The sequence below is a fragment of the Rosa chinensis genome, chromosome 7 (assembly GCF_002994745.2).
Source record: "Rosa chinensis cultivar Old Blush chromosome 7, RchiOBHm-V2, whole genome shotgun sequence".
Lineage (NCBI taxonomy): Eukaryota > Viridiplantae > Streptophyta > Magnoliopsida > Rosales > Rosaceae > Rosa > Rosa chinensis.
In genome coordinates, this window is record NC_037094.1 from 2066228 (window position 1) to 2079761 (window position 13534).

The 13534-nt window shown below is 39.2% G+C and overlaps 1 protein-coding gene, 1 non-coding gene and 1 pseudogene across 2 annotated transcripts; 2 read left to right on the forward strand and 1 right to left on the reverse strand.

Annotated features, from left to right (window-relative positions):
* Positions 1–4: 4 nt before the first annotated feature.
* TRNAS-AGA lies at positions 5–86 on the reverse strand. Its single transcript has one exon. It is a non-coding gene; the product is annotated as a tRNA-Ser (tRNA).
* A 2104-nt stretch (positions 87–2190) lies between these two features.
* On the forward strand, positions 2191–3322 carry LOC112176672 (annotated as a pseudogene).
* A 4163-nt stretch (positions 3323–7485) lies between these two features.
* LOC112178787 (transcription factor MYB1R1) lies at positions 7486–9216 on the forward strand. The gene is made up of 3 exons (XM_024317006.2): positions 7486–7850; positions 8021–8229; positions 8595–9216. Exons 1-3 carry the CDS (start codon positions 7577–7579, stop codon positions 9024–9026), a joined length of 915 nt encoding a protein of 304 aa, XP_024172774.1. The 5' UTR covers positions 7486–7576; the 3' UTR covers positions 9027–9216.
* The last annotated feature ends 4318 nt before the right edge of the window (positions 9217–13534 follow it).

Genomic DNA, 13534 nt, shown 5'->3' on the forward strand with positions numbered 1-13534 from the left:
GAGGCGTGGACGGCAGGATTCGAACCTGCGCGGGCAAAGCCCACATGATTTCTAGTCATGCCCGATAACCACTCCGGCACGTCCACTGCTCCCGTGCATGTTTTTGCTCTCTTGGTACTTGATCAATTTGGCGATTTGATTCATGGGACTCCTTATTTATGGGAACATTTCCTATAGTTTGGAGTGGTGCTTCTTTACCATAAACAATTCAGATCTCCATGGTTCATTTGAAACGATTATATATAAGAAGAGAACCTTTTGTTTACCTCTTCATTGTCCTTGTCTACCTCTCTCCCCACTAAACCCTAATTGTCTACTTCCATTTCTTATCTAATCCATGGCGGAGTTAACTTCTCAGCTGTGAAATTTCTCCATCTAAGTTATGCAGGGTAAGAACACAACTTGTATCATAGCATATCTAAGTCAACTCCTCAAGAGACCCCCCATAAATAAGGTAGGTTGAGAAAATCGCCAAAAAGAAGAAACTCATGGCAATGGCATGGCCTGAAGGTCTTCCAAGTTCCCAGTACAGCAGTTAAAGCATTGGACTGTTATTTGGACAGCCAATGGTACCAAACATGGAGTCAAACTTCTGCCGCCAAGTACCGAGTAACATTGAATATCAAATACTACCGTCAACCAAATAGGTTTTGAGATTGCTTTCATTGATTTATGAAATAAAATAGGTTTTAAATGTAGGGAGAGTTCTCTTGTTAATAGCCAGCTGCTTGCAATATAAATTAGATGAGTGTTGTTTAGCTGAACCCGATTTAAAAGTTTGGTATGACACTAGTGTGCGCCAGTTTGAGTAAACAGACTGTAGGAAGAAATGGTCAGGAGGTGATCGATTTAGTGCTTTTGGTTGTGCAGATTTGGGCATGGAGCTGTTTGGCCTGGGATTTAGATTTGATGGGGTACTGGAGCTTCTAAGAAGCATTCGAGCAGGGTTTAGATGGAGCTCATGGGGATTAGAGCACTGTTGTTTTGGTGTTCTTTGGTTAAGAGCTACTGCAAGATGCAATGATTAGGGTTTGTTTTCAAGTGTTTTTATCCCTAGTAACTTGATTTGATAATACAATGTTGTTGCTATCTATTTTTCAAGACACTCATAAAATAGAATCCAAGTTCTCTTTTCCTCCTTTTCACACCAAGGATTCATGACCCCCTCAGGTTCAGTGAAGCAGTTATGAAACCTTGGTTTGTAATTGAAGAAAGGAGAATTTGGATTCTATTTTTTGAGAGGATTGAACAAAACAGGCTATTACATTTTTATTTCAAGTTCAATGAATTGATTAATACTATTTAATAGTGATAAAAGCAGCTGCCATGACATAGAAATTTCTGTAGAGTTTACAAAGGGACCTAGAAGTTCCTATTAAATTTCGTTGGTATTTTAGGAGTCTGCAAGACCAGATTGTATATGTAATCACGAATTGTAAACACAGAGATATTTTGATGCCTTGTAATGTTCAATTCACTGATATCTGTAATGTTCTGAGTCTCAATGCTAATTAAGAACCAAGTATAATAATTGAATACTCTTATGAACTACCATGTGGAAAATAACCCACAACAACATTTAGGAAAGAGTTGCAATTTCCTCATTTCTACATAGGAGGGAAAAAAAAAATTGGTAGCTAGCAGCTAGAATTGATTTTAAGCAGATAATCAAACTAGCACTCATCAGCCAGAGAATTGGATTGCATAGATAAAGATAATGATGACAGACATTGAATATTTGAATGCAGAAACCATAGTGCGCTCCAATTAGCCATTATACATATTCTTTGGATTTTGGAACCAAATTAGTAAGGTTATGTTAGAAAAGGTTATGAAAATACACAACAGTATCGGTTTGAGATTAACTTTGATGGATTTGTCCAAAGCTTCTGAAAAAATTGCTGCAGGGGTTCGTGATCAGAAATCGGTTCGTTGTATTATCATTGCCAGATCAATCCCTTTAATTTGGAGGCGCTTCAGTTTTAGTCAAATATGGTCTAAACTCTAAAGTCTAAACCCATCATAAATTTTCTTTCCAAGATTCCTAGTTTAGGTGGGAATAGGACTTAATGCTATATTAGCACTACTACTATTAATCGTATTGAATAGAATCGGTTAATCAACCAGATAAATTTTTTATCGACATTGCTTCTCTTTCAAGTTAGCTCAAAAAATTCAGACCAGCTAGCCATGGCACATGCTAGCAATAGTGCAGTTGTAGTTGGAGTAGGTAGAAGGAGATTCAATCTGGAAGAGTATGCGGAGCGAGCCTGCGAGCGTCAGAGACAGGAGGAGGAGGAGGAGAGAGCTCAAAAGCTCACGAAATCGAGAGGTCCTGCAGTGCAAAGGAAGCCATTGAAGAGCAGGACCTACCAAGTATACCTCGAATCTCGGCTAGGGCAAACACAGGTTCTTACTCCAACAGCTCCTTTGAGCCAGCAAGCAGGATACTTGTGCTCGGATTGTAATTGCATTGTAAAAGACTCTGCAAACTTCTTGGACCACATCAATGGCAAGAAACACCAAAGCTCTGTTGGCATGTCTACGAAGGTGGAGCGGGCGACTCTCGAACAGGTGCAGAGCCGATTCGAGAAGCTGAAGAAGCAGAAACTGATGGGGAGAGGTTGTTAACAGAGCAAGATTTTGAGGAGCGGGTGTTGAAGCAGCAGGAGGAAGAGGAGGAGAGGAAGCGCCAGCGTCCACAAAGAAAGAAAGAGAACATGAATAAGAGAGACAATGTAGTAGCAGACCAGCAGAAGAGGAGGATGACACAGTCGGAAAGATCACCTAAGGTTTACAAGCAATAAACCTAGAATAAAGTTTCTGGAGTCCACAAGAGATAAAATAGATATATCTCAATTTGATTGATAATATGATAAAATATAGTTCTGCAGTCGTTTAAGGTTGCTTATATGGGAAAGGAAACCCTATGGTGACTAACAATGAAACCCTAAAGCCCATGGGTAAAAAAAAAACAAAAACAAAAAAAAAAACTAGGAAACCGAAATTTCAAAAAAAAAAACAGTAAATTGCAGTGTTGAGGCCCTAAACCACCCCGAAAGGCTGAAAAAGCCCACACGTCATGGCATAGTTTTGTTCCTGGCGCGATTCCCTTTCTGGAAAGCTATGGCGCGCTCCAATCGGACACCGAGCTATGTCGTGGCTACTAGTAACTTCTCATTTTCCTCGTCTTGCACGATCAAACTGCTCTTCGAATTGGGCTGCCATCCGTTCTGCATCAGAGGAGGAAGCTGAAATATTAATGGACCCTGAGGTTCAAGCCATGATGGGATTTGGTGGATTTTCTTCATCCAACAGGTGAAATAATAGTGCCAATTCAAACTAGAATTGGAATTTTTTTTTTTCCTCAAATTGTTTCTGTTAATTAATTAGTTTCACTCCGATCAAGATTATGGAGTAAGACCTACCTTACCAAAAGTCTTGTAAATCATATAAATAGTTAGGGCTACAAGTCCTACAACCATTATTAGTTATTAAACCAGTCACTCGAAGATGTTCACGAAGAGCAAATTACAGTCATAACAAACAGCGTAACCAGATATGCTCTTCTTATTTTTGAAATCATACAAGCGAGATAATTTTGGGTGGTATAGCTTAAAAATAGGCAACTTGATTTTAACCGAGGATATGTCCTTACTCACGATTAGAAGAATATATGTATATATCTTTACTTATGATTGTCGAACTTGAGACTTTGAGAGTTTGAGACCCGAGACAATTTAAATTTAAAAAAATGAGTACTTGTAGTGAGTAGATTTCAAACTCACCTATACAACAAACAACTCGATCTCACTACTATTGCATATGCATCGTCAATTTATTTGTTAGCATTTTATAGTCATTTATACAATATATGGGTAGAAAACTATGTCTATTTATTGCCGGAAAAAATATCAGACTTGAGGCAGCCACCTCTTCCGACTCACCTCAGATTCGACTATGATAATTTTAATCATTTTTATTTGAAATCTCTTCTCTCTCTTTGTTTGAAAGAAAAGAAAAGATTATGGCACCATACATCTCACATTCGATATGAAATCCCGTCATGTACTTTTTTTTTCCATATAAATGGCAGCCTACATTGTCTCTACTATAGATAAGGAGGTCTTAGAATCAAAAAGTTTGATGGGAAGTAGACAAAGCATGTGGAGCCCCAAAACCTTATCTTTGGGCTTATCCTAATCGTAGCCCACCACCATGAAAGTAAGCTTGTATATAAAAAGCAGGTACGGACTTGGAGATAACGAAAAAAAAATCTGCCTCCTTTAGTTAGTGGACCAAAACGCGAATATGCGAACTCGACGGTCCATATTCCATCCCCTTGATTGAACAAATATCGTCTAGGTACATAGATTGTATTTTATGATAATTACCGTAAGATCATTGAGCTGGTTTTTGTCACAAACCACTTCAATTTGCAACTAGATTAATGGGATAAGTGGGGTGCCATTATTGTCTTGGAGTAGTTATTATGTGATTCTAGAGTGCCACACGGCATTAACAAATAGGATTGTCATATTTCGACAAAGACGGATACGGGCCAGTTTAGTACTGTTGTGTTTATAAGATAAGTTGGTTTATACTGTAATATGAGAATAAATAGTTGTTAAGTACAGCAGTCGAGTGCTTGGTAAATTAAATTTTTTTGAGTGCTTGTGGGACCAAAAACAGTAACAAATTATTTTACTTAATTTGAAACTAAAAGTGTTACAATAATTATAAAAATAAAATAAAATAAAAACTGTTTCCATGAGTTAGGTTGAATGAGTTTCTGCTTTGAGATTTAAAAGAGTTATGACTTAAAATAATAATAATAATAATTTTATAAGACAAGTTATTGTCCATTACTATTAATTTAAGTTGCTCATAAGTTTTCCAAGCGCAGCTTACACAACGTAAAAAGAGAAGTATTCAAGGTTGAAAGTTGGACACGTTGGCTAGCGAGAAGGCTCAGAGCAATACGAAGCGACCCCGAGATTGTGAAACCTAGGGTTTCGTGTGGCGGCGGCAACCGTGCGGTGTCTAGACCAGAGCGACGACGTGCAGACGGAGCTACAGTTCCTTGGTCGGCGACGGCGGGTTCTTGGGATTGTTCGAAGACCCAATTTGAAGTGGTACTGCTCCAATTCGCGGCGGCTTTAGGCTGAGGAGTTCGAGGGTGTGGTGTGTTCGATCCAAGTGGTGCCGGGTTTGTGTGGGTACTGGAGTCTTGGCCGGTGTTTCATACAGATAAGGCGAGAGTCGTCGAGGTCGAGGTGGCGGGGTTCGGCGTCTGGCCATCTTCTACAGAGTTTGACAGGCTGTTTTGATCGGATATCTGATGCGGTGTTTAGGTTGGCTGCCGGATCAAACGGCAGTGGAGGCAGCCTGCCAGCAGTGGCCTAGGGTTTCTGCCTATTGACTCGGGTTTAGGTTTGGGCCTTTGGGCCTGGGCTCAAGCTTGGGTTGATGGGCTCGAATCTGTGGCAACTTTCTGGGCTTGGGCTAATGAGGCAGGCAAGCCTTCCTAGGAGGCAAGGTTTGATTTGGGTTTGGGCCTATGGGCTTGGGCTCAAGTTGAGGCTAGATGGGCCCTAATGAATTAGGGTATTGAGTTTGTGTGAGGTTGGATAAACTTCTATGAGTCTTCTATGACGTTTCTAGTTTTTGCTTATACCACAATTGCGTGATTGGCAAGTGAGGGCTAGTTGAATGATTTCTTTCCGTAAGAGGCGAGGTTTTTTCATTCTTATATAGGCTCGCTTAAATATGAACGTCCGAGTGATCCTTAATGGTGTGCTTTAGCTTAGGTATGTTAATCAGGATTTTCTTGCAGGATTTCTTATGTAAGTTTTGGTAAACTACAGCTTTTTTGCTGTTGATTTAATGATATCAACTTCTATTTAAAAAAAACGTAAAAAGAGAAATTATTTGTAATATACTAATGAGTGACGAGTTTATTTAATGTAAATCAATTACAGTTCAGATAACAAAACACATAATGATACAGAATTATACGAGAAGCTATTATCAATTTTATTTTGATTTGAGAAAAGAATAATATTTCTAGGTAGTCTTTTCTGCGTGAGTGGTTTGGATGAGTTAATTATTTGGTTAAGCTCACAATTATCGATAAACAAGATGGGTTTGACCGTATAAAGAAAGGGAAATTTTAAAAAGATAGAGATAGGTTAAAATATCTATGAAAAATGCTAAACCAGTCACCAGCATGTGCGATGCCCTTTCGTTTTGATTCTAAAAGACAGCAGGAATTGGCGGTTGGGTTGGGGGCCATGAGCCCATGAGATTGTGTTTAGTCACTTAATTATTCATGTTTAACTATTTCCATTTTGATTAAGGACAAATCACAAGGTATCTTTGTGCAATCAAATTCAAATGGTATTTGGTTACTCCAAATGGTAATGTATGATTTTTTGGATTATGGGCAAATCCATAATGAGATTTTGGAATCTTTGAGCGTACATACTGATTGGTATAGTTGTCATGCCACTTGTTTGGATGTTTGAGTGATTATAGACCATCTAATCTTATCTTGAATTATGGATTTCTTTTTTAGATAAAAAGCTTCATAGGCAATATTTTGTCACACAAACAAGTCATGTTCCATGTGCCACTTTATTGGTTTGTTTGTTGGTAGCAATTTATAGGTAGTGTTGATGTTGATCATCTCATTAAATCTAAATATCTTGTTTGCTTTGATCCATCAATCCCAAATTTTGGTTCATTTCAACATTCATTTGACTTAGCACATGAGTTCTTATTGTTTGGTGCATTATCATTATTATTATGGGTCAATTATCAATGACAAAACGTTACGAAAATTAACTAGATTTTTGGCAATCTTTATTTAGATTTACTTATTTCAAAAGAAGAACTAATGAATAAGAAGCGTTGTAGGTATGAAAAATAGACGACTTACTACTTATCGTGTTATCTAATTTTTAAAACAACGAGAAAACACCTTTACTTTGTGATTTGTGGTCCACTACATTCAGATTCACTTCATATCAACGATCAAATAAACTTCTTTTCTATCTTTACTTGAAAATGACTATAATATAAATATCATGTGTATCACTATTTTATTGACTGATCATATTACTCTAGTGATCCGCATGACCCAAGATTTCGATTTACTTACGAGAGAAGATACCTTAACCAGACAGCATAAAACATGAAAAAGGTGCACTCAGACTATTAAAAATCCCACGTGTCAAACGCAGCACAAGGGCCCACACCTTTACACCGCTTAATCCACAATCCACATGCTACCACCAGCCTCCTTTTTTTTTTTTACCCTTTTACTTTTTTACTCCCGTAAGTCAATAAACAAAGCCAAAAAATAAAAACAAAAAAGGTAACAAAAATGGAATGACTGTTTACCTTTTTTGGGTAAAGTGTGAAATGGTGCTGATCCATTTTCGTCCCTCCCATATATATATATATATATATAGGATTATTATAGGCCCAACTCAGCCTAATCTTTTTTCATCATTTCCAACTCCTCTCTCTCTCTCTCTCTCGAAATCGTACGGCCTCAGATCCATCGCCGAAGATGTCCTCCGGCACTTGCTCCACCACCGTCGATCCCGCCGCCGGCGCGGCCAAAGAGTTCATGCTGTTCGGCGTGCGCGTGGTGGTTGACTCCATGAGGAAGAGCGTCAGTCTCAACAATCTCTCGCAGTACGAACAGCCTACCGAGGCCTCCAACAACAACAATAACAGCTCCGGCGCCGGCGCCGGCAAGGAAGACGCCGTCGCTGGTTACGTATCTGAGAACGACGTCGTTCACAATTCTGGCGGGAACCGCGAGCGCGAACGCAAGCGAGGTTAGTCGGTTTTCTCTGATCTAATGATCTCCTCTGATCAATCAATCAGTCGCTTAGAGTTTGAATTTTTCTGTGAGCAATTGGTTTGCATGTGCCATGTAATTGTTGATGGATCCATGATCGGATTAGTGATTTGTTGTTGAAATTTTTGTGTGAATTTGGTTGATCAGGAGTTCCGTGGACGGAGGATGAGCACAAGCTATTTCTGCTTGGATTGCAGAAAGTAGGGAAAGGAGATTGGAGAGGGATCTCAAGGAACTATGTCAAGACTCGCACGCCGACTCAGGTGGCTAGCCATGCTCAGAAGTACTTTCTCCGCCGGAGCAACCACAATCGCCGCCGCCGCAGATCTAGCCTATTTGATATCACCACCGATTCGGTAACAAATCCATTCTCTTTTCACTTTACAAGACAATCCAATTTATTTTGTGTTGGTAATTGGAGCTGAAGATGTTTTATCTGGAGTTTTGAACTGGATTGGGTATTGAAAGTGGTTGTCTAGAGAGATAAATTTGTGAAATTTGTATCATATCTGTTTTTATTACCTTACAATCGGATTATTTACTGGTGATCTGCTCAATATTTGACTTACTATGTGGTTAATGGTTATGGTTGGTTAAATGCTTGAACAAAAAGTTGATTAGTAGTCTCTTGTGTGCATGTTATTATTTTGATTGTATAGTTAGTGTTTAATTTCATTAGACAATTAAGCTTATCATTAAAACCACATGTTATGTTTGTTAGGTCCCTGCAACTCCAATGGAAGAAGAGCAAGTACATCATCAAGATAACACATCTCACCTGCACTCGTTGCCACCACCTCCACCACAATCCGAATCTTGCAATCCTAATGGATTTTCGATGGTGCCAATTTTTCCAATGAACGTAGGTCCAGCTGTTGTACAAGTCGCCACTAAGAAACCAACAGGAAATCTAAAACTGGGACAAGGAAATCCGGGGTGTCCTTCCCCTAAGATCGTCCATCCAGTTGCTCTGCACTCGGCCCCTCATGCTACAGAAGCATCTGATCTAAACTTGAATGCGACAATCGACACATCGCCTCTAGCTCTCAACCTCTCCTTGTCAATGAACTCGAGGGAATCATCGTCAAGGCATTCGGCTTTCCAAGCAATGTCAAGCTTCGGCAATGGGGACAACATCATCAGTGTTGCTTGAGAATGTTGTATTTTGTGGACTTGGTTTATAATTTAGAGCATTTGGGTTAAGATAAAAAAGCTATCCCAAGATTGACAGGGTAAATTAGGTGACTGAATTTGTTCCTCTAGTTTGTTGTACAGACCCTTGAGATAATGTTATGTTATGCCCTCCTGTTCTTGTTGTTTTGTGCTAATACCTCTTGGAATCTTCTCCTTGTTTCGAGTGGCTGTGTTTGTTAGTAGCTGCTGATATAACTGAAAATAACAGGTGCCCTGCTCATTATTGTTGTTGGTGGCTGGGTGGGCCTGATATGAAATGACTAGTGGTTTCTATTGCTATAAGTGGAAAAATATCAAGTTGGGTTTTGGTGGCAAATAAGAGTTGTGTGAATGTGTGATTGTGAATTGAATCTGGTCAGGTCCGCAATTATGGATGATGGTTGTTGTAGCATCATTATATATAAAATACATTATACACATCTTATGGGCAATACCTTATCAGAGTGGTTAAAAGACTTTTAGAGGTGACATCTTTCATCTTTGTGTAGTGGGTCGGCTTCTGCCTCAAGAAAAATGGTTGATTTCATCAACCCTTTTTTGACTAGGATTGGAACTTTACTGAGGATGGATGAAAACACAGTTGTTGAAAGTGACAACGCTTATCAAAATTGTTACTTGTGCTGGGAGTTGGCTGCTTCAAAGTTCAAAAGCACAAGAGACCGAAGTTTCCGGCTTGTAAAAACCTTTTGGGGTTGCGACTAATTCGGCTATCAGTCCCGATCACCTGGTCAGTTTGCACACTTACCGTCCGATTGAAATCGGACGGTTGATAGATATTTAGATTTTGGGAAAAGAGATCTGTCAACCGTCGGATTGAAATCGGACGGTAAGTGTGCAAATGATCCCTAGTCAGTTGCTGACCAAGTGATCAGGATCGTTCGGCTATTATGCCCATCTTTTGCTGGAATTTATCTCACACATCTAGAAAATGCTGTAACAAGCTTTCCTCCAGCTTTTTTTTTTTCTTTCCCAAAAATGTTTCTGTTTTACAAATTACAATTCACAAAAATTGTAGGGTGTCTCTGTTTTACAATTACTCAAAATACGCTTATGCAAAATCTCTTTCACTAGTTGAAAGAACAGAAGGAATTACTAGCTTAGTTTTGGTTTAGGTTCTGGTTTCTAATAATGAAGTTAAAAAAAAGGCCGAAACATAATAGGAAGTTATGATCAAAGGGAAATTCTTGCTGAAGGGAGCTCTATTTACCCCTTTTCTTCTCTGCAGCTGTCGAGGTGCATGAAACAAACAGATTGAAGATGGATGCTTAAAACAAGCAAACCAAGACAGATCGACGTTTAGAGCATGAAACACCAGAGATACACAAGTCGTTAAACAAATGAAGCTAAGCAAAAGGTCCGTCCATGGAAACGAAAAGGAAAATACATCAGTGAATCTTATTTGTCTTAATGAGAATTTTCTCATAGTTAACACGAGTTGTCAAAGTGATAGTCCTCAAGATGATAGATATACATGAAATATGACATGTATGAGCCCTACACTGAAATTAGTAACAGTAATTACAAGGAAGCTCTGGTCGCCTCCTAAGAAGATGAAGGGTTTGACAAGTAATTAACGTGTCAAAGCCAAAAATACGCTCATCAGGTCTGGCCACCGCTTTACGTTTCTTATTCTCTAAATCAAACCAGAAAGTGTTCCCGAAGTGATTTGAGAAAAGAACCATTTTACCACACTCAGAAAGCATCAACGGCTGGCAGGAAAATAACTCGGGCAATTCCTTGGTAGAATAAAGTTTAGTCCATGATTCGGCAACTCCATTTTCCTTCAAAATCCAAGCATCCAGGAGATCACATTGGAATCGAAAACATAAGCACCCTCCCAAAACTTGCAAAAACAAACAGTGCCTGTTTTTACGCTCGTCCTTTGAATTTGCACAGCGACATGGATAATTATAATCAGGGGTAGAAAACCAGTGATACTCTTCAGTTGTGAGATGAAGGGTTAGAACTATCATCCCTCTTACACTTTCACCACGTAATCTCATCAACCAATGTAAAGCACCGTCAACACAAACCCCTATAGAGGCAAGTTCAAAATCTTTGTTAAGATGAGCAGGCAAGTCTTGGATCCTTTTCCATGAGTGCGATTTTAGACTGTAGACCTGCACTTCCGAACTTGTAACAACACCACTCCGATGATGATCCTCAAACTGTGCCAATCGCACAAATTTATAATCGTCGTTAACTGAATCATACCCTAATCCATAAAAGGTTTCCCTCTTCGTGAATTTACTGAAGGCTGACAAGGGAATCTTCTTGAACTTTTGTATTGTTGGATTCCACAAACCAAAGTCTTCATATTCATTGACATCCCTAGACCATCCAGAAATGCAAAGCAAACCATTACAGTAACCTAAGATGTTTGCTCTTTGCTGAACCTGTTTTGATCGATGCTTAACTTTCACAACTCTACCCTTTGTGTTATTGTTGAACAAGGCCACTGGATAAAAGTCATGATCTGATAGATGTGCAGATGAAAGAATATAAAAGGTGGGATCCAAAGAGTTGATGATCTTGATGGAGAGATGGAGATGCAGTTTGGCCAATTGTGGGTCTTGGATGGCAGCATTCCATGCTTTAGAAACGCACGTGAGTCTAATCAAATCTTTGGTTGACAGCCTTGCAAGGATATCAAAGATCAACTCTTGTGGGATGTCTGATGTGCCGAAAAGGCTGCATTGCTTTGTTTCTTCTAATTCATTTGTTGAAACAACACCTTGTTCTTCCTGTTGCATGGACCTAGTAGTGATCACTCTCTCTTCTTCTTTGGGTTCAATATCATCAACATCGGCAGTCAAGCAGTAACTTAAACAAATGAAATTAGAGTCGGGGGTGTCCACTTCACAAATAGTTGAATGTAAGGTCTTGATATGCCTTCCTCCTCCTTCGACCACAACCTGAAACCTGGTGATGCAAAATTCTTGACGACCAGTTCTACTACGTTGGAAGAAATTTTGGACAAGACAAAAATCCAAGTTCCCCAAATGAACCAAATACCCTTCTTTCTTTCCTTTTGTCCCCAACCTAATCTCCAAGCCTTTCAAAACGGATTCTGGGCTTACATAGAAAGTAACATCACCATCCTCATCTAAATCCCACCAAAAGTTGAATGCCACTACACTACTACATGAATAGTTAAAGGTATAGATAGTATCACCTAAAACCACGGCCCTCCCCCGGCCGACTGAACCATTCGTTAAACGATATTGAGTAGGCGGCCACACTTTGACTTTATGCCATTGTTTTCTGGTCACATCAAAAGCCCATTGTTTTCTGGTCACATTGAATGCCACGTATTCCTTATGGTGGTCTGCTGTGAACAGAATAAAACTGGAACAGACGGCATAACCTATTATTCTAATCTCTTTCCGGTGATTATAACCTGGAAAAGGAGGGAGGGATTCCCAACAATTAGTAGCAGGATCATATCGCTCAAAGGCCGGGGTTGGGATCTCCGGCCAGCATTCTGGATTCGCAAGAAGATAAAGCTTACCAAAGGCGGAAATAACAGTTGCTGATGGCTTATGTGCTTGAGGTGACTTGAATGGGACCAATGACTTCGCCTCCGTGTCCAAAACATATCCATAGCAGAGTGCGGATGTTGAGTTGGTAGTGGTCTCTTTGTTATGCATTTTAGAATTGCTTTCGTTTAGCCATAGGTATAACTTGGAGCGGCTGAAGAACCTTGCAGTTGCCAAGTTTGAATGCTCCGGTACCACTATACCTTTGTCATCAAACAACTTGACCACCGGCTCAAGTAGCTGGCGGCGTTTTTTATGAGTTGCTGCTAATCTTCCTCCTCCGCCTACGACGCCTATAACTTCTCCTCCAGGTTGGATTTTCACTTCATATAGGGCACTATATGAGCCGTCATCAGAATGCGCCACCATAAAAACAGATTTAGGTTTCCCTTCCATGGCTGTTTTGAATCAAGTTTTATTTCGATTCAATACCTAGTTTGAGAGAATTAAGGCTTCCTTCTCAATGTTGATCGATATTATGATTGAGATGATGATGGCAAAGTTGATATATATATATATATATATATATATATATATATATATATATAGGTTCTTTCTAGTGAGAGATACTTTTTTTTTTTTTTTTTTTTTTTTAGGGATAAAACATTAGACTAACTTTCCAATAATATTTTTGCATTTCAACCGTTCAATTTTTAGGTCCTAATGTGTAGATCACCTCTGCAAATTTTTAGCAAAATCGGCGATCGTTAAAGCATTCAAAATGGCAATTTAAGATTATAAGTATGAACGGTTCAAGTTTGACAGATTTGGTTTGTCCACTGATTTAATCTAGTTTGATACCTTAACAATCACCGATTTAGCTGAAAATTTGCAGAAATGATCTATACATTAGGACCTAAAAGCTGAACGGTTGAGATGACGAAATGTGATTGAAAAGTTAGTCTAATGTCCTATCCCTAGAAAAATA